At 52.3% G+C, this 20461-nt stretch overlaps 6 protein-coding genes across 6 annotated transcripts; 2 read left to right on the top strand and 4 right to left on the bottom strand.

Moving 5' to 3' along the window:
* Positions 1-1815: 1815 nt before the first annotated feature.
* ACET3X_007411 (uncharacterized protein) lies at positions 1816-2762 on the bottom strand (the record flags this gene model as incomplete). The annotated part of the gene is made up of 2 exons (XM_069453554.1): positions 1816-2608; positions 2659-2762. The coding sequence occupies 2 exons, from the start codon at positions 2760-2762 to the stop codon at positions 1816-1818; spliced, it is 897 nt and encodes a 298-aa protein (XP_069304574.1).
* A 3507-nt stretch (positions 2763-6269) lies between these two features.
* On the top strand, positions 6270-7370 carry ACET3X_007410 (uncharacterized protein; the record flags this gene model as incomplete). Its single annotated transcript, XM_069453552.1, has 3 exons — positions 6270-6334; positions 6425-7026; positions 7078-7370. The coding sequence occupies 3 exons, from the start codon at positions 6270-6272 to the stop codon at positions 7368-7370; spliced, it is 960 nt and encodes a 319-aa protein (XP_069304573.1).
* Positions 7371-8363: 993 nt separating this feature from the next.
* On the bottom strand, positions 8364-9021 carry ACET3X_007409 (uncharacterized protein; the record flags this gene model as incomplete). The annotated part of the gene is made up of 2 exons (XM_069453551.1): positions 8364-8576; positions 8626-9021. The coding sequence occupies 2 exons, from the start codon at positions 9019-9021 to the stop codon at positions 8364-8366; spliced, it is 609 nt and encodes a 202-aa protein (XP_069304572.1).
* Positions 9022-9597: 576 nt separating this feature from the next.
* ACET3X_007408 (uncharacterized protein) lies at positions 9598-12168 on the top strand (the record flags this gene model as incomplete). The annotated part of the gene is made up of 3 exons (XM_069453550.1): positions 9598-9993; positions 10055-11943; positions 11994-12168. The coding sequence occupies 3 exons, from the start codon at positions 9598-9600 to the stop codon at positions 12166-12168; spliced, it is 2460 nt and encodes an 819-aa protein (XP_069304571.1).
* A 302-nt stretch (positions 12169-12470) lies between these two features.
* Positions 12471-13547, bottom strand: ACET3X_007407 (uncharacterized protein; the record flags this gene model as incomplete). The annotated part of the gene is made up of 1 exon (XM_069453549.1): positions 12471-13547. One exon carries the CDS (start codon positions 13545-13547, stop codon positions 12471-12473), a length of 1077 nt encoding a protein of 358 aa, XP_069304570.1.
* A 3897-nt stretch (positions 13548-17444) lies between these two features.
* On the bottom strand, positions 17445-19685 carry ACET3X_007406 (uncharacterized protein; the record flags this gene model as incomplete). Its single annotated transcript, XM_069453548.1, has 3 exons — positions 17445-17673; positions 17720-19224; positions 19278-19685. 3 exons carry the CDS (start codon positions 19683-19685, stop codon positions 17445-17447), a joined length of 2142 nt encoding a protein of 713 aa, XP_069304569.1.
* Positions 19686-20461: the final 776 nt, after the last annotated feature.

Genomic DNA, 20461 nt, shown 5'->3' with positions numbered 1-20461 from the left:
GGTGGATGTTTGCGCCCGCGGGCGTTCCTTGGGAGGGGGGGGGGGCGACTTTCGATAGCGAGCGACGGGTGCGGTAGTAGCGATGTGTTGGGGGAGGTTTCGTATACGTAGGTGGTTGCTGGCAGAAGAATGGTGCCGCAGACGAAGAAGCAAGCAAGCAGCAGATTAAACGGGAGGCGGCCGCAGGGTCAACCTTTGTCGTGCCTGGTGAAGACGGTAAACAAAAACGCGGCAAACGTCGCAGTGAGCGGGCTGGTCGAGGAAGCGGCGAGCCTAGGAGGGGAGTCGAGTGCGAGTCGAGTGCGAGTCGAGTCGGGACGGCAGTGACGAGGGACGCAAAGGTGAAACGACTGACGAACGAGCGAGCGATGGTTGTTGAAATGAGCACACGGCGCTGCACCCGGTATTCTGCCTCTGCTCTGAAACCGTGCGGCGACAGCCAAGGGGGCTCACTCCAATCAGGAAGGGACGCGCGGCGCTAGCCTCGATTAATCCCGCGATATGGCTCAGTCGTTGGATCCCACGCTATCCGAGCGAGCTGCTTGTTGGGCCGTGTTCGAGAACACGACGGGATGAATGGGGGAAGGGGGGTCGTCGACGTTGGGAACTTGTCAGGGCCCTTTTGCGCGAGCTGGGGACCGAGTTGCTTCTTATCGCTTGGCTGTCTTGTTGCACTGCATTGCACTGCACTCCTTCCCTACGAGACAGACAGCCGCCCTCGAGATGCTAACACACCACTACTGTCGTATTCATGGCAGCTGAAGAATGCTGCTGCGCAGGGCGCGCCTATCAAACCGCCCTGGTCCCGCCCGAGACCGTCGCCAAGTCAACCATCGTGTCATCGTGGGAGGGTTGGACAACTGCGCAAGGCGTCGTCGCATGCACAAGACTTTTTCTTCGCCATGGCTGCCCGCTCTTGTGCACAGAGAATTGCACGACTTGCCCATCACCAAGCGACTTTGGTAGCCTGCTCCGACGGTACCTGTACCTGCGTGGCTGTGCATCCCCCCATGGTCGTAAAAATAGATGCTCGGCCACTAGACGAGAATTTGACAACTGCAGCTGCCCAAAGAGAACAAGTTCTGCATGGGCGGATGACGTCCCTTCGCATATCGAAGGCCCGAAATACATTTGTCGCTACTCAACAATCTGGCGATGCTTCTGTTGTGATTATGAAATCATCCCTTGCCGGGTCAAACATCTGCCACAGTCTACCAAGAACGCCAACTCCTGTGCTTGTGTTCAACTTGTGCGATCGGCAGGCAGCTGGTTGTTGCGCGGTCTAGACACTCTGCTGGCGTGATTAAGCTTGCGAGAGTAGATCACTAGCCCCAGCACCCGACAGCCATCGCATCAGCCGCGGCCACGCGCCATCGCCGCCTGAACCGGAGAGACCTGCACACCAGCCACCACAGTCGTGCATCGCCACCCGACAGCCAAGTCAGACCTCAGTAACAAACACTCACTGCCTCTGGTGCTGGCTCACTGCACAGCCATTTCCAGTCTCGCACACTTGGGGTCGTCCTCGCAATCGGCACATGTGTTGATGTAATCTCACGTCTAATTTCACGTGCCCGCCGCTATCGTTCCTTCAATAAAACGCTGCCGGCAGTATCGCTCATTCCTGTTTCGGCGGTTGTAGCAATCTCCATACTGCGAGTGTCCTGCGCGCAGCACAATGTCTTTGAGCAGGAACCCCAAGCCGAGAGCATGGCACCATAACCTTGTAATAATGACACTCGATCTGTCTACAAAACGACAACGACGCACAAGACGCACAACGAAGATCAGTCCCATCCATTTCTCCAGCCGATGCTATACCGAGGGCCACTTATATGACATCCATTTCTCCAGAGTGCGGTTCCAGCCACCGCTTCCAAGCTGAATGTGCACAAACAAATCCATATACTGCTTCCACACAACATCCTGTGCGACCATATAGCCCAGTTCCTCAAACGTAAAAGTCGCATTCGGGTTAACAATGCAAAGCACCTCCGGGTGCAACCGCACCTGCAATTCCACCTCGATGATATCACTGATCATAGCATCGGCGTCACCATCCATGACAGCTTTGTAGACGGCGTTGTTGTCTTGCACCAGCACGATAGTAGCCGCCTTGAGATTAGCCCGGTCAAACGCCTCGTTTGTACCTCCCGGGTTGACCGCGACCTTGACACCTGCGATATCAATAGCTGCCAGGGATGAGAACTTGTCAAGGTCCGCACATCGTACACAGGCGGCCTTGCCCACTTGCTGAATCGCAGTGGAAAAGAAGGCCTTTTGCGCACGGGCTAGGGTGATGCTGACGCCACTCATAGCCACGTCGAACTTTTGTGCTGCGAGGTCTGTTGTGAGGTTCGCCCAGATGGTTGGAACAAACTCAACGGGACGTGAGAGGCCGAGAGAGTTTGAAAGCGATTGGGCTATATCGATATCGGCGCCGATGTAGCTGGTGTTGATAGCTGGTGTAGCAGGTAGAGCTGTTCGGTTCGTCACTTTGTACGAAAATGGCTTGTAGTCACCAGTTGTGCCGACTTTTAGGTAGCCACGCGCCTGGATCTGGTCGAGAACAGAGGTAATGTTGCTGAGTGAGGCAGGCTGCGAATAGCTGCAACAGATCAGTTACAGTCTCTCCAGGTAGATTGGATAAAGCATTACGCAGAAGAGTACTCTGTGCCGTGCTCATTCTGCCCTCCTGAGGCGGTGACAAGAGGGCTGGCGAGCATGCAACCTGCAAAGAGCACCGAGGTAAGATTCACCATTACGATATATGGTTTCGGTTGCTGATACCCAGTCTTGGAGAGGACGACGTTTGAAACTCACAGAGCTCTCACCCAATTGCACTAACCGCCGAAGTTCGCAATGCTAATCTTGAGAAGCTCCGGCGAAAGCCCGCGCGACTGCTCTTGGATTAGTATCTTCATTCTCAGACTGTGTAACACAGCTGCGAGAGCACTAGATTGGAACCTGGTCTATTGCCAGGTTACTTAATAACCCATCTTCACTGTGGGGCTGTGGAATCAGATCTCGTCGAGTATGGAGATGCGCTTGTGTCGATGATGGGAGGTTGTTTGTAGTCCGGTCCCGAGGTTCGTATCGCGGCACGCAACACCTAGGAAGAGAAACATCAAGATTGCCCAACTGCCGAACATGACCCGTTCACCCCATTATCGCATGTGGAGTGCTCTGCTGCGAGGCTTACCACGAAACAACTCTCAGAGGATCATAACAGAACCAGTCGAGTGAAAATTTGGACATTGCCCAAGTGGATACCTCCAGAGGTAATGTCTACTCCATAAACATTTTGTAGACAACGATTAATTAAGACTCTGTATCACTCACCGAGACGTTATGCTCATATAAGCTACACAGCATGAGCTAATCTCATTCGTACGATACTAGTTTTGTTGCCGAGCAGACTGGCAGAAGATGGAATGTGATAGTCCCCACAGTTCGTTGCTGGCATCGAGAAACAATTAATACGCTACATGATCAGCTGTTCTCCAAAATTTCTCATCAAATCAGTCAGCGTGGCCGAGTGGTTATGGCGTGTGACTCAAGCGAAAGCTTGTCTTCTCCGGAAGACGCATTCTCAAGAGGTTTCTCATAGGGCAACCTGCGTGGGTTCGAGTCCCACCGCTGACATTATTCTTTTTGCTGTTTTTTTCTCATCGTCGACCATCTCGTCTGCATCGTTGTTGGCTGATGCGGTCGAAATCGTCTGTGCGCACACCTGTTCGTCCCGCTACTGGGCCACAGAGTGTGCTCATCGCTGCTGCCGCAGGTAACGCCTTCTCAAGTCCACCAATCGAGGCTGCACAATGCCGGTTATTTTTGGCTGTGCAGCCTAACATGTGCTCTCTTGCATTCCATTTGGCCAATTAACGTTGACTGTCGAGGCGACGAGCGCTGCATCGCGTCTTGTCTGATGGCGGTTGCAGCAAATAGCAGAGCACGTCATGAGGAAGCCAATCTGCAAGGCGTAGATGAGACTAAGCATATGCGTCGCTTGCTTGCCTGAACAGCTCGGCGACGAAGGTATGTTGTCACTGAGGTGTCTTTTTACCTTGGTACTCAACACATTCAGGTCCTAGCCGAACCATTCTGCCAGTCACTTCAAAGCATCCTGGATCAGCATGTCCAAGCCAATGATGTCGTTCACAGATGTGATCAGCCATTGCCGACGTTTCCTACCATGGCACGCGAATGTGGCGTCACTGCAAGAAACGACAGGTGCTGAGTGGATAGAAGAGAAAAAAGCCGAATTGATCTCGGTAAACGTCACTGTAAGATGCATCAAGTCGATATCAGTCTTGGGATTGACATGATCGCGCAGGGCGTTTTGCTTGCTGGCGTTGGAAGCACTGCTTTCTCATGGCCGATGATTGACTCGGCCCCATGGACCACTCACGCTGCATTGTACGCATCTCTGATCACAGCCATGATTGCTGTCAGCAGTGGAACGCAGCAATACGTGACTTTGTCTCGTATTCGCGGAGAGCGTCTGCGTGTCTTCCAAGCCTTGCTTAGGGGAGACAAGGCTATCCAAAGCCATCATCTCTATGTTTGGCAGATGCCAATTATGCTGCTCTCATTCAGCGTATGGTACCTACTGATCGGTCTCTTGATCTTGATATACGCCCGTGCCACCGCGTCATCTGCATGGGGCCCCGATGTGAAGGTAACGCAGAGATGTGTGCGAGGAGATGTCGTCTTGTTCGGTTTGCTGATTCGGGTTCAGATTGCTGTCGTCAGTGGCCTTGCTACCATCTTCGCCTTTGGAAATTACCTGATCGGGGCAGTTACAGTTTATCGCCTCAATGCGCATCTTTACTCTGGCAAACGCAATATTTCGGTAGACTCCCCCATGGTTCAGACCAGTGCTACCTGGCCGTAGATTCGGAGTTTCCTATGTGCCTGCTTGAAGGCTAATGGCCATCATCGGGGTCGGTGAGAAAAACCACTGCTGTATGCTTTCGCACTCGTGTTTCCTATGTTCAGAGTCAACGACAACGACTATGCCTAGGTATGGTCTGGTCGGCGGAGCGAACGCAGCGCGCTACCATGACGCAGCAATTGTGCCGGACGGGCGCTAGCAGGGCCACTCTTCGCAGGGCGGATGGAGTGCACTGCCAATCTTGAGAAGCGCAGAACGCGGCGTGCGGCTGAATTTAAGCGCGAATCAAACAAACAAACAAAGAAACCTCCGCAACGAGCATGCATCTTGTCGGGCGACAGCTCTTACTGCGTCATTACCACACAGTAGCGACATCATTTTCCCTGACAACAATTCCATCGATCGGTAGGACCGCCCCGCTCGCCCCATTAGTTGCATGCGGCATGTAAGGCTGGGCATGCTGGCCAATCTAGCCTCTTTCGCATCCTGTGTTCTGTCGCTCGCTGCCTCAAATTGTTGGTCTCTGTCCTATACAAACCCCACGCTCTCGGATAGACGCAAACAGACTGCCGTTGAAGGGAGCCCTTGCATAGCTACGCGTTTCTTGATACTGCCGCCGATACTGTACCAAATTGACAAGATGGAACGAATCAAACTTGGACGTTGGATACGCATGCCTTACATGGCTTGCATCCCTTAGGGAGGATATGTCCTTGGCGAAGTAAGCTGGTGCACTCACACCATCGAGCCTTGAGACTTTTGCTCACAGCTAGTGTGAACAAGTCATCGTTGCTGCTTCCGGCTCCCACACATACAACCCATGACTCTACCGAGCAGCTTAGACCACCACCACGCGCACTGCGGACGATTCGTTGCACAATCCATCGTGAGGTTTGATATTCACCAAAATCTAGCCTGTCGGTAGTGGGCCCCAGCTCTCTAATCTTTCCCCAAACGCGTAATATTTGATTGGCTCGATTTGCGCGCTGTTCCCTTTTGAACCACGCAAGGCGTACTAATTTCCCCAAGTTTCTCACCCAACCTCCACCCTCGCAGCCATGGCGCCCGCCACCCCAATCCGGGTCGCATCGCCGGCCATTTGGGGGCCCTTTACTGGATTCGATAAAGGCACTTTTCGCCACAACCATGGCGGGATCCCTTACAACTGCGACGGGATTATCTTGTCCTGGCCCGCAAAGCACTTGGCTTTCTTGGAGGTGCAGTTGTGAGCTGTTAAGTATGCTTGGTGTCTGAGATCCATTTCGCCCTCTTAAAATCCCACAGCCTGATTTCTATGTTTCATTGTTTTCTGTGACCTTGACTTCCTTCGAGTTTGTCCGTCTTTTTTATTTTCCAGAAAGTATCTTGCATCATGGCGGATCCCAGTTACACTGCAGCTAAGCCAGGAGACTTCTTTTGTCCCAGCGGAGGTACTTGGTACGTCAGAGGATCCACCAGAACGGAATGGTCTTGATGCACATGGCGAATCTCGACCGTGCTACCCAGTACAATTCTGACCATCATCAGGTATGCCTGCGAGACAGGAACAAAGTTTCTCGGATGCTGTATGTCGGATCCGTGCGTGCATGGCTGCTTCGGTGACATGCTACGACCGGCGGGTCGCTCTTCATCACTGTATAATCTGTCGCCCGGCGGATCGTGTGGTGGTAATACACCCATGTGGACTTGTAACATGGCGCCAACCTTTTGGGGATGCTGCAATGAGGATCCGTGCATGAACAATTCGACATGCCCAGAAGGAGAACTTGAGCCGTCATTTTGGGACCGACCTGACCAGTATTACTACTTTCATGATCTTAACGTTGCACTCTCGTCGACTGTCCCTGCAGCTACGGCATTTTCAACCGCCAGCAGTACATCTACAACGCCGCCCAGTGAGACGTCTAGCACCGCAGCTGCCGCCAGTCCGAGTAAAGTCTCCAGTGCGGTCATCGGAGGTGCCGTAGGAGGCTCAGTTGGTTTCCTCATCATCATCGCAGCGATCGTATTCTTTTTGTGGCGTCGGCGGCGCAACCAAAAGCAAAAGACTGTCGAGACAGAGGCGGCGAGCACCTCGGTAATACCAAAGGCAGAGCTGGCATCGCCTACTTCGCCTTCAGGATTCTCACGTGCGTCTGCGTATAACAAACTTTGATTGTCTCGTTACTGACTATATGCAGCACCCCCGACATACTCTTGGGACCATGCCGGTCCAAACTCACAACCGGTATGGGCACATTACCAGATGGGCCATCAGGAATTGGCAGGAGACACGACAAGAGCTGAGCTTTGCTCGCCATCTGGCAGCGGGCCCGCCGAGCTCCATGGAGATTCAGAGGCACGAGAGCTTGAGTCACCACAGAACAGTCCAGAAGTAGCACAAGGAACATTCGTTCACGATACGTCAAAACAGCAAGCACATGGCTTGGGTGTCAGCGTTACTGACACAGCGCGGTTGAATGCGCACGCTTAGAGGGCTTGTATGGTGCTTTGAACCATGTTAATGTTGATGTAATGTTTTTAGAGACATTCTTTAGGTGATCCTTGAGTACTATGCAGTTCAAGGTTAGCCTCCAATACCCCAAATTCGATAAGGTTGCGTACAACAACCTTCACGTACCTCTCTTCCAACCTCCAAGACTAATGCAGTACAACCGGTGCAGGGAATGTTAGGGCAGTGCAATCGGCGGTGAGAAATAACTCTCTGAGAGCTTCCCACGACTTATTGCTCGTAATAACATGGATAGGGTGGCATTTGCGCTCAAGTATAGGGCTCTTCTTGGAGGATTGTTACGTTCTAGATCATCAGGTATTGTATTGAGTGCGTTCTTAACAGCTTCGTCGGTGCTTTCGCTGAGCAGTTTCTCTAGATAGGTCTCAAGCGCGGTGGGCACATGTTTTCGACGAGACTAATTGTTTGCTTTTGAATTATTGGGGGTGTCCCTCTCGCATGTGTAATAGAAGCCGCCTTCCAAGGAAGATTTCAGGGGGCCGTCAATGTTGAAAAAAATTTTGTGTCCGGTGGTTGTGAAGTTCACGGTTGAACCAGATGTCCTGGCTCTCGAAGAAATGTTCATCCAGATGGTCACACTTTGATGGCCGGCTCTACAAATCTATAAGGTGCCGCCACCTATCCAGACCGACTCAGAGCTTGTCGTATTTAGCGTTGGTTATCACATCTTCTCAGGACTGATCTTTGCGAGTGGGGTCGGAACTCGCTGTGGCTCACATACTGCTCAAGTACGACATGAGGCATGCAAGGGGGATGGGGTAACGTCACTACAGTTGAGCGTGTGCAAGGTCGTCGATCTGATGGTGAAACTTGAGGTAAAGAGAAAGGAAGCGGTGGGTGTAGACATACCGCTGCGAAGGGATGATATTCAAACAATGTTATACAGGTTGGCAGATGTTGTATGGAGAATCGGCCTTTCCGAGGGGTTTGTGTGTCTGTCTCGGGTGGTGACATTTAGTCTTGTGAGGGTTTCGATGGGTCAGGCTGCTCAGCGAGGCGGTTGTCACCCTTGGGTTTAGATTCGGCATGGAATTGTGCGGATCGAGGTGTGGTGCTTCCATCGTCCCAGAATTCGACGTCGCCCTCTGCACTCAGAGAGCCCCTCTTGACTAGGCTGCCTTTTTCCCGCATGAGGTCTTCAACTGTGACGGATTTGTCCGAGAATACCTGGTCAATGTTAGACAGCGTCAGCAGTTTGTGTGTAGTTTAAACATGCCTTTAAGTGGTCGGCAATCAGATGCCTGTTCTTGCAGCCCGGACATTGGATCAAGACGGTTCCATGGTGGTATCCTTGTTTAGACAAGCGATGCGACGAGCGTGTCTTGCAGACGTTGCAGGTGAAGGTGAGTTCGTATGACGGCACTTGGTCGCGTTCTAGTCGTGAGTCTGGCGCATTCGTCGACGTCGGAGATGGTGTGTTTGACTCGTAGCGGACCGTGGAGGGTACGCGCGCTCGTGATAGTATGGGCGAAGGGCGTATGGCAGCTGATGTTTGCCGTGTGTGCAAGAGGCGCTTTGCAGGCCCTGGAATGCGCTCGGTGTGTGAGAGTCGGGCAGTAGAAGGCGCAGCACTTCGGGCAATTCCGCGCAACAAAGAGGAAGAGGAGCGCATGACGGACATCTGAGATGTGAATGAGTCAAAGACAGCAATGTACAAAGCTGGCGGCTCTGAAACGAGGTGTCAGGTGTGACGAACAGCAGTGTAGTGCAACAACGGGCAAAGAATAATTGACCGAGTGCCAAGCCATGACGACGGCGTGCTTCCGTTCCGCGGGGACCAGCCGCCCGCAACAAGCCCAGCAGCTGAACCTACCGTTCCGCTTCCTTCACTCGCCTGGGCCGCCACACGTGCCATTCCTTCATCGTCACTCTCGCTGTGCTGTGTCTTAGCGCTCGGATGTCGCCCTGAAATACTCCTGTTCTGTTCGCCTCTATACCACGCCACGCCACGCCTCGCCTCGCACCATCAGCCTCCCTCCGCTTCAACCACACCGAGCCCTGAAGCTCTGATTCACACCAACAAGACGAGACAGGAGCAGTCATGATCGCAGGACGAGGCAGGCAGCGGATACGGCCACCAAGGAGGGTAGGTATTGCCCCTTCACCTTCACTTTCATCGCGCCCTCGTCTTGGCCGCTCGACCTCATTGTCCCAAATACCCCTCCACTCTGTACACACACAACTAACAATGACGCGCCTGCAGGGCCTACACGGCGACGAGATCGATTTCGACAACACGTGGGCTACTATCGAGGCCGCCTTCCGAGAAATCCACACAAAGAATGCGTCGAAGCTATCGTACGAGGAACTCTACCGCCACGCCTACCGCATCGTCTTGAAGAAGAAGGGCGAGGCTCTCTACGACAAGGTCCACGAATTCGAGCGAAACTGGCTGAGCACCGAGGTCCGGGCCCAAATCTCGCACTTGCTCTCGCCGAATCTGCTTGTAGACGCGCAGAGTGCTGGGGGGACGACACCGAATGAGCGACGTGTGGCTGGCGAGAAGTTCTTGAAAGGATTGAAAGGGGCATGGAGCGACCACCAGATCTGCACGAGCATGCTGGCAGATGTGCTCATGTACATGGTAAGATGACACTCCTCCGAGTATGGAAGCAGAGACAACGGCTGACATGGACTCGTTCAAGGATCGTGTCTACTGTGCAGACCATCGGCGGCCATCCATCTACAACGCTGCCATGGTCCTGTTTCGTGACGAAATCCTCAACTCGAGAATCTCCCCGACCGACGCTCGAGCCATACTCAGCCTGCTGAACCACACCATCCTCGACCAGATACAGATGGAACGCGATGGCGACGTCATCGACAAGCAGCTTATCAAGTCTTGTGTGTGGATGTTGGAGGGCCTGCATGAGGGCGAGGTCGAGGCAGAAGAGCAGCGACTATACAACACGTCCTTTGAGAAAGAGTACTTGGAGACCAGCAGGGTCTTTTACCATGGAGAATCAGAGCTCCTGCTCCGCGATTCACACGCTGGCGCATATTGCAAACACGCCCGACGCAGGATCTACGAGGAGGACGAGCGCTGTAAACAGACCCTTCTGGAGAGCACTGGGCCCAAGATTCAAAAGGTCGTAGAAGACGAGCTGATCAAGAACCGGATACACGAGCTTGTGGAGATGGAGAGTGGCGTACGCTTCATGATTGACAACCACAGGCTAGAAGAACTGAACCTCATCTACGATCTGAACAAGCGAGTAGACCATAAGAAGCTAGAGACCACTCGAGCCATCCAACTGCGCATTGTCCAAATGGGCTCAGACATTAACAAGGACGCAATTGCGGCATCCCAAGCGCCTGCCACTGCACCTGTCGCCGATTCCGCCGACAAGGGCAAGGGCCCAGCGCAAGAGAAGAGTCTGAACCAGCAGACTGTAGCTGCGATCAAATGGGTCGAGGATGTTCTTGCCCTCAAAGACCGTTTCGACAAGATCTGGCGCGAGTCGTTCGAGTGCGATCCGTTGCTGCAACAAGCGCAGACGGCGAGTTTTTCTGAATTCATCAACTCGGTCACATTCCCGCGATCATCAGAATACATCTCTCTCTTCATTGATGAGAACATGAAAAAGGGTATCAAGGGCAAGACTGAGGCTGAGATTGACGCTGTCTTAGAGAAGGCCATCATCCTATTACGATACGTACAGGACAAGGATCTTTTCGAGCGTTATTACAAGAAGCATTTGTGTCGACGTCTGTTGATGAACAAGTCCATCAGCAACGAAGTTGAGAAGCAGATGATTTCCAAGATGAAGATCGAGCTCGGCAACAACTTCACCCTGAAGCTGGAAGCCATGTTCAAGGACATGACCATTTCCGAGGAACTTACTGCTGGCTTCAAGAGATACGTAGAAGGGCTTGGCGAGAAGGACCCTAAGCGCATCGAGCTGTCCATCAACGTGTTGACCAGCATGACATGGCCTCTCGAGACCATGGGTGGTGCAGCCGCCGACGAAGAGGACAAGCGACCGCGATGCAACTACCCCGTTGTCGTAGACAAACTCAAGCGCGGTTTCGAAAAGTTCTACAACCAAAAGCACTCTGGACGACAACTTACTTGGCTACCCAACATGGGATCGGCGGATATCAAGGCTGTCTTTCCCAAAGTTGCCCAGAAGGACGGATCTGTAAAGGAGCGTCGCCACGACCTCAACGTGTCAACATACGGCATGATCATCCTACTCTTGTTCAATGACCTTGGTGCGGACCAACGTCTCACTTTTGAAGAGATCCAGGCTCAGACCAACATTCCTCCTAGTGATCTGATTCGAAACTTGCAGTCGCTTGCTGTGGCGCCCAAGACGCGAATCTTGATAAAGGAGCCCATGTCCAAGGATGTCAAGCCTACCGACCGATTCTCTTTCAACGAAGGGTTCCAGGGCAAGTTCGTCAAGATCAAGGTTGGTGTTGTTAGCGGCGGAAACAAGGTCGAAAGTGACCGTGAGCGACGCGAGACCGAGGAGAAGAATGACAAATCGCGGGGCTTCTGTATTGAGGCTGCAGTTGTCCGAATTATGAAGTTAGTGTTTTTGGAAAGCTCCAAGGGAGATCAAACTAACAACGAAATAGGCAACGTAAGGAGCTCTCGCATCAACAGCTCATGTCGGAAACACTCAGCCAACTCGTTGGTCAATTTAAACCTGAAGTCAACATGGTAAAGAAGCGCATCGAATCGCTCATTGAGCGCGAATACCTTGAACGCATAGATGGAGCACAGATCGATTCGTATAGGTATCTGGCCTAGAAGAGAGAAGGCTATTTGAAGAGCTATTCAGCATGTATCTGCAGGCGTTTCAGGATTGGTCGCGGGACTTGGTGTGGACTACCACAATGAAATGCATAGCATTGGCGTCGACGGAATAGGGTTACGGGCGTCGTACAGGCGTCACATCTAGATGCCATTTATAATCAAAATGGGCGCTTTGGTGGTTCTTGAATATGATGACGCATGAACAAAAACCTTCACCGCGATGTATACATGGCAAATAAAGATTGCGTGGGTTGTCTCTCCTAGATCTTGTCACAGGGTCAAAGTAATTGAATTCCTCACTTGTACCTTCCAACAACCTTCCTCCTCTTCTCAAACGCATCTCCGGCAGCTGATCCAGAACCCCTCGGACCGTCTCCCACAGGCCTTTTTCTGCTCTTCTCCAAACTCCCCAGATTACCACCCTTCTTCTGAGTCAATCGCTCAATGCGATCAATACCAGCGCCCAAAGTTCTCCATTCCTCACCACCAAATCCACCATCACGCTGCTGTCTGGCCTTCTTCTTCGCAGCCTCCTTCTTACTATCCGGAGCCAGACGCGTGAAATTAGCTTCTTCGTACTCGCGCCTCTCATTCTCTTCACGGCGCTCACGCTCAGACTTGGTGTGTCGACCTCCGTTCGTAATGGTGCTTCCGATACTAGGCTCAGCGATCGGCGCACCAGAGAGCTCAGTGGCGATAAACTCATCCAGGGTAGCCGATTTTCCTGGACGGCGCTCTCTGCGCGCTTCGCGACTTTCGGGTGTTGGCATGGCCATTGGGGTGATCTTGGGTGGGCGGTAAATGCCCTCCTTTGCTGATTCGCGTGCGCGCTCTTGCGCCGCTTCAGTCTTCTGCCGGGTCACGAGAGCACGGCGGGGGCCGTATGCCATCTCGTCTTCGTCCTCTTCGGTCTGTGCGGAGCCGTTGGATTCGGCGTCGCTCACGTCTGAATCGGATCCAGTATCTGCCTTGCTCTTTCTTGGCTTTTGTGCAGGCTTTGCTGTGGCCTGGGTGTTGCGTCGTGTGGCATCGTCTGCTGTTCTCAAAATCTTGTCGATCTGGTATTTCAGGCGGCTCTCGAGCGGTCGCACGCCCTTCTCGAGGTAGACCCTCAACTCCACAAGCTTTTGGACAACCTCATCTTGAGGATGGAGATCCGTCTTTTTCTGGTTGCCCTTGCGCGACCGTAGCTTCAGCAGGATAAGAAAAACAAGGTTTTGTAGATAGGACAGAAGCAGCTCATTCTTCACGTCCAGTAGTGAAATGCCCTCTTTCGGTGGCAAGATGTCATCATTCGGAAGTGCCTCCGTGGCAGATTGAATGGATGTAGTCAGAGTCGCGAGGAGCGATTCTAGCGAGTTGTCGACGGCCATGATGTTCGAGATGGAGACGTGGTTGTGGTTGCCGCGCGCTGAAGATGTTGAAGTTGCAAAGAAATTTTAGTGGGGCTCAAACGCGCTAACACACGGCCCGGTCTGTGGCCTCCACCTGGGCACATGCTCTCCAAATCCCTCCCTGATCTCGTCTCCATACTCGTCGTCGACACATCTCTTGAGCACACTCAGAGTCTTTCCGAGCATCCTTTTGCGCTGCACATCTCTCTTCGGACACGAAAATCAACCATGCTGCTTGCAATATGACGTCATATCAATATTCAGCTCTTTCTACTCCTAGCTCCATCAGAGTGTTGGCCGTCTCAGGCACCCAAGAAGCACCGTCATATAAAATTGAGGAACTAGATCTCACAGACAAACCTCGGTTCGAAGCATTATCATACACATGGAACGATTACGACAGCGAGGAGCCGGGATTCACTGAAGGGAATACTAACTCGTATGCGTCCATTTCTATAGCTGGTGCTGGTTCTCTCAAGATAACGCCACACCTTGTGCACATCCTGGACCAGATTCATGGGTTGTTGGTACAACCCGAATCGAGCGGGAAAATATGGATCGATCAGATCGCTGTGAACCAGTGGGATTTGGATGAGCGGAGTCATCAGGTTTCCCTTATGCAACAGATTTACGGTCAGGCGGAGCGCACACTGATGTGGATTGGTACATCTGTTGAACAAACGCCGGTGCTAATCGACTTTATACACAATCTACGCGATTTGTCGCTTGATGTTGATTGGGATCACCCTATGGTTAAGAGAGTGGAGAAGAGACTACTTGATATCCTTCGTCAAGAGAATAAGCTACGATACGCCTTCACAGAAGCCCAATACATCAGTACTCTTGATTGGGTGCTCGGTCTCACGTACTTCAAGCGAGCTTGGATCGTCCAAGAGATCCTTTTGTCGACGCAGCCTACGCTGGTGCTTGGATCGACACCATTTCCACTGTACATGCTCCATCACACAATCTTCATCATCAGGTTCTCCGCAGATCCATACATTAAAGGCGTTTACTTAGGGTTGAAGAACAAGATGGGGGTCGATCGCTTTTTAAGCATTGATACGGCACGTAGGTGGCTGCGAGGCGATCCTAAGCAGAAAGCTCTGTACGGTGATTTTTTGGACGTACTGTTCTGGCTCTCGTCTTCACGTGAAGCAAGCGACCCAAGAGACTCCATCTATGCATTCTTGGCCTTACAAAAGGCCGATTTTGGCTCACATACTGTCGCGAACTACAATCTATCTACAGCACAAGCATATCGGGAGTTTTGCCTAGACATAGCAAAGGAAACTGGTTCGCTCCCATTTCTAGGGCTTGTTCGTGGCAGTGCGGACGACAAGATACCTTCCTGGGCGATAGACTGGCGGATAGGCCGCGCTTCTGCGGAAAACAAATGGCAAGGTTACAGGATTGGCGACCCTCAAAAATACCCGTATGCCGCTGCCAAAGGACGCACTTACCAAGCGGCTAGAAGTACACAAGAAGACGATATGCGCTTGGTTGTTCGGGGACGTATTATTGACAAAGTACAATTTGTGTCATGGGTTACGCGCGAGGAGATTGCAACCAACGGGTTAGAAAATGTACAGCTGGCCGAGGAGATGTCCAATCTAAGAACGTCCATGCCTACTGTCGATGTCGATACCCCCGCCAAGGCACAATCTGCTAAAACACGCATCTTCGTTTTACTTGTGGGCCTTGATCGGCGCGAGCAGCCTCCAGAAGAGTCACTACAATATTCTACAGAAGAGTTGATCTCAATGTACGAACATTTCATTGATACAAAGTCGATCGAGGACGTCCGAGAAGAGATCTACAAACAGCGATTCAGTCATACGGACCTGAGACTTATGCACAAGCGACTATTCCTCGGCCACAAGCAGTTATTTGGTATTGGGCCAAACGCTATCTTGCCAGGCGATTGCATATGCATCGTACACGGATCTACGGTTCCTCTGATCTTAAGACGGTGCGAAAATGGAGAGTACACAGTAGTGGGACAGTGTTCCTACGAAAACTGGATGCATGGCGAGCTAGTGGACTGGGAAGAAGATGAGGCTGATGAGTTCGTGTTAGTATAAGACACGTTCACCTTGGATCATCACCGGATCCGAGGACATGTCCATGTCTGGGTTTATGCGCCCCGCTCGGGCTTCAGCAACAATCGCATGCCCTTGTTCCAGCATAAAAGCTGGGCTAATGTGAAGAGATTCAGGCGTCATTACCATGTAGTTCGTGCTCCGCGTTCGCGTTATACTGTCTCCATGCAGCACAACTGTCCAATAATGTTACCGGAGCGCACTCCCGTCTTTCCGCCTGTGGCGTCTTGTGAGGAACAACGTACCAATCGCAGCTCAGGACGCCAGGCACTATCGAACGCTCTGGCGCATGCGATCCAACCAGCGATCAGAGTCATGCATAAAGTTGAGCGCTAGTCTGATGATTTCTACAACGATGCCGCGTACATTTCACCTCTCATCATTAGATAATCCCAGCCATGGTGCTTGCTGACTGGTCAACACACCGTATTACATATTCGGCGGCTCGAAATCGTGGCTGCAGTACGTGGTTTCGATGGCGTAGAGTTGGATATGAGCTTCTAGAAAACATGTACGCGTAGCACGCCCAAACATCGGTGAAGACGAGGCGTAGTCAACGTGGCCATGAGACATGGCTTGCTACTAAGCTACTACAGAAGAGCCATGCACGCCGCATCCAGGATGACAGAATAGAAGCGGTTCGACTCAGATGACTGTTAGCATCGTCAACCACCAATACGATGCCGTCCCTGACACCGTCCGCCATCTTCTTCTCATCTACCCCTTGTTCATCTCACACACACCTCCGCACCTCGGCTTCTCGAGGGCGTTCAAACATTCCACTGCTTTTCCAGAAGGCCCGAAAGATGGGTGTACGGATAAAGTCACGAACCCAAACATGTGGGGTAACAAGGCCACCCTTACCCTGGTCGCTGTTGCAGGGTCTATATTGCGTTTCTCCGGAGGTGTGCGTTAGTCAACATGAGGAAGCGCGTGGCGCGCGTTATGTATACTGTTGTGATAATGCACCTCACGCGAGCAAATGCACTAAGACTGGATATGGTGTGGAGTCTCTTGAGATGTCTGGGCTGCATAAGTGCTATCCGATGTCGTAGCCTCATGCATGATGCCTCACGCTGACTATGCACCATGTCACGGTCATCATCCAAAGTGGCGTTGGAAGCCACCGCGCCGTACCGAGCCCGAACTCATTTGGGGTACATCGTCGTACCCACAGATCATCCCTCAGACTCATTACTTCGACCCACACATCGTCTTCCAAGCCGTGCCTTGCCACCGCTCATTCAATATCGCGTCGTCTGGTGATGTAGATGCAGTATTCCTTCTGCAGCCTAAGTCGTGAAAGATCGCCTAGGGTGGCGATAAGTTGAATCTTTGAGACCTGCCTATTCTCAAATGCCTTCAGAGACACTATGGCGTGTCGAGACGAGGTATATTGGGTAGTGACTCGGCCAAATTCCTTCGGTAGATACTCTCAGGGTACGGCAAATACAAGGACCTGGTTGATGGAGATCTGGTGCTTGTTCGTCTCAATGTCCGATCTGAGGTATTGGAGATGGCGGTCTGTGCTTAAACCCAAAGGTGAGTTGGTCGAGGCAGGCCTTCTGTATCGTGTAGATGATGGTCGCTGTCGCGTGTGATCTTCCCTTGTCCTGTCGGCCCACATGTAACGGAGGCCTCCAGAAATGGAAGGTAGGTCTTGCCACGCAATGTGGAACAAGCACCTCCATCAGCACTATATGCTTTCCGTTCGGGAATAACCACAGCCCTGGTTTTATTGTACATGGCATTCTGATACCGCATTCTGGGTGTCTCACACATCGAATTTGAGTCCTGCTGTCCGTAGCCACACCTGCCGCTTTCCTTCTGCTTCGCGAATGATCTCAGCAGAGAGTTGGAGGCTGGGTGCGAGATGGGCATATCGCTCCATCTCCAGAACTACGTTGTTTATGATATCGTCCATGGTCGCTGGCGGAGGAAGTAGCTGAGATAGCGAAGGCGTCATGGTTGCGCCCATGATGAGTAGTGTCTGGGAGATGATCCTGGAAAGTGTCAGTTTACGTTATGCTGACAGACGATCGAACTTACGAGAGAGCACCCTGGAATAAATAGGGTAGATGCCCAGCGTGGTGCGCGGTAATGTATTCCAGTTGGCGGACGCATGCCTCCAGACATTTGTGACAATTGTCCTGCACGCTGGAGTCCATTGCCAAAGTTTCGTCCTGCAAAACCAACAGCACATAAGGTCGGAAGATAATGGTACGGCATGCGAAATAACGCAGTCTCAGAACGGTCTGAACTGGGTTCTGCAAAGGAACTCTGTCGAGCGGGAACTGCATAGCTGGTGGTAGCCCAGCATACCACTGATTCAACTGGTAATCTAGTTCCACAACTAGTGGGTCCAATTGGGCGATGGATGTCGCGGCTGGGCCCTTGGAATATGGCGTTGTCCTTATGTATAGCATCGAGCTCACGCGGTTGAGAAGTCTTCTGAGGGCGATTTCTGCAAGAAAGTACCACAGTTCGTCCCGACCGACTGCTTCTGTCCCCAGATCCTCGAAGCCGGTTGGTAATGAAAAGCCCTCTTCGAATTGTGCGATGCCAGAATGGGGAAGATCAAGTTCTGCTAGCAGATCGCTCTCAATCATTACAGCGTTCCAGTAAACTCTTCTGCCTAGTTCCTCTTCCGCCGGAGAAACTCGTCCAGGCGCACTCAAAAGAAGTTGCAGCTTCATGCTGGCACCTGATAGTACATTCCAAGCTTCGACTGGGCGTACAAGATATACCAAATACGCTGCAGCGAGGATTTGACATTGCGCGGCTACCATGTTGTTCCTTGTCATGACCGTCGGTAGCAGACTCCAGGCTGCAGTAAAGTAGGCCAGGCCTGGGGGATCCTTTTCTGGATTTTGTTGCGTAATACTGCCGGTGCTTGCAGCATGGCCCAGAGCAAGAACTAGAAGAACTATGCAGCTTTCAGGACCGTCCCGAAAACCATGGCTTAGAGCAATTTGGTAGTGGCTACTCCATGTGTAAGGATTGACGACCGCGTAGAAGACATTTACCCTCTCAAAGTACGCCTGCACATATGCGCCAGTGTTTGAAAGGTCCAGTCCGCGGCTCGTTCCTAGGCTTACAGACTCCCGGGTCATCTCCAACTGGAGCAGGAGTTTGGCGTCGTACTGGCGAGACACGAGCTCTCTGATCATTGGAGATGACAATAGATTCAGCGCTGCTGTGTTGTGAGTTTTCGGCATAGTGGAGATGTTTGAAGGATGGTTGGCCCATGTTCCTATGCCGTTGATCGGCTGGACCATGCCGAGATGGGGCATATGGCCGGTGCTACGGGCGAGGAAGTCTTCGCTGGTAGAATTGCTCGCAGCTGGCGAATGTGACGATAGTGAGAAATTACTGGTAAGTCCAGATTGAAGAAGGCCTTCAATACGACTGAGGTGTTCCAAAATCAGCTTGTCGCCTGCGTCTAGCTTGATACCTGGCTCCCGGTATATGCACTCTGCATTCAGCTCTGTACAAAGTCTGCACTTTGGCCTCGTCCCATCGCATCGACTCTTCCGCGAACGGCATATCTCACACTATTTGCTTGTTAGTTTTATGGAGATGCGAAATCGACGTGAGGCTGCTGTACCGCAATGGTTGCACGTCGTCTCGGGTAGTCTATTGTGTCGGTACTTGGACGCTTTTTGTTACTTGCTCGTGCCTCAGTGCTCGTGCCGTTGGTGCCATTGCTGGTAGGCGCGATTCCATTTGTTTGGGCGGGTGGGGTATTGTCATTTGACATTTCCCTGTCTGTACCTGATGATTGAGACATGTTGCGAGGCCGCTTCTTGAAGGGATTACTCAGACCACCGCTTCCTGGGAACAGGCCATTCGGGGAATCGAGCAGATGAGGAGACGTCAGGGCAGACTTGAGGATAAAGCTGTTTGCGTCGGGCAGAGTAGAGAGATTGAGGCAGAAGGCGTCCCGAGGGAAGCCTCCATTAGTGGTCGCTGCTGACACGGGACTAACATCTGGAGAAGGGGTTATTCCCGCCATGATTGGTGGACGTTTAGACAGCGGCTGGGGCACGCTGCACAGCTTCTGCGGCGTGCAGCCACGATATCGAGACAAAGTCCTGGATTCGGAGGCAGCAAGGGGGGGTAAGCCAGCCGTAGCTGATGGAAGCAAGACACAACAATCCGTTGTGAGCATGAGACGGCAGGACCAGCGACGATTATAACCACACCAAATCTCGCCTCTCCTTAGCTCCTACACCTACGCATGTCACAAAACCGCCTGCGCGAGATGAGCGACGCGAATGCGGGGACGACCGGGGCAGGGCATCAAGCACTCCACATTACGCTCAGACAATCAGAAAATGGCGCCAAAACTGATCCTTCAAGGGTCCCGAGTCGCAAGCCGTGGCCTGCACCATGGCCTTTTCACCCACCAACGAGGCTGCAGTTTCGCCCGATTGGCGATACATTGCCTGCAACTTGCCGCACGCTTGGGCAGACACACCAACGGCGTGATGGTGGTGGTGGCAGCCATGATTGAGTGGTGGAAGCCTGCTTACAGAAGGGTCTGCAGGAAGCACGGAGCATGGGAAAGCCATGCGGTGTGTCTGGAGAGGGCTGCGAAAGCGAGCGGCCTATCTTCCAACCCTCCAACGTGCTAACCGCGTACAATAAGCTAAGACATGAGGGAAACGGCCGACTAAGATTGTACTGCGCACACTGTTCCCTTGGCATAAAGGGTCCAGCAGCACTGTGATCAGCGAACGGCGGCAGTGGACCTGCATCAGCAGCGTCTTCTGATCAGTCCCGCTACGC

Source organism: Alternaria dauci, chromosome 7 (genome assembly GCF_042100115.1).
Source record: "Alternaria dauci strain A2016 chromosome 7, whole genome shotgun sequence".
NCBI classification, from domain to species: domain Eukaryota; kingdom Fungi; phylum Ascomycota; class Dothideomycetes; order Pleosporales; family Pleosporaceae; genus Alternaria; species Alternaria dauci.
The sequence above is the reverse complement of the archived record's forward strand: the minus strand, read 5'-3'. Positions and strand labels throughout refer to the sequence as shown.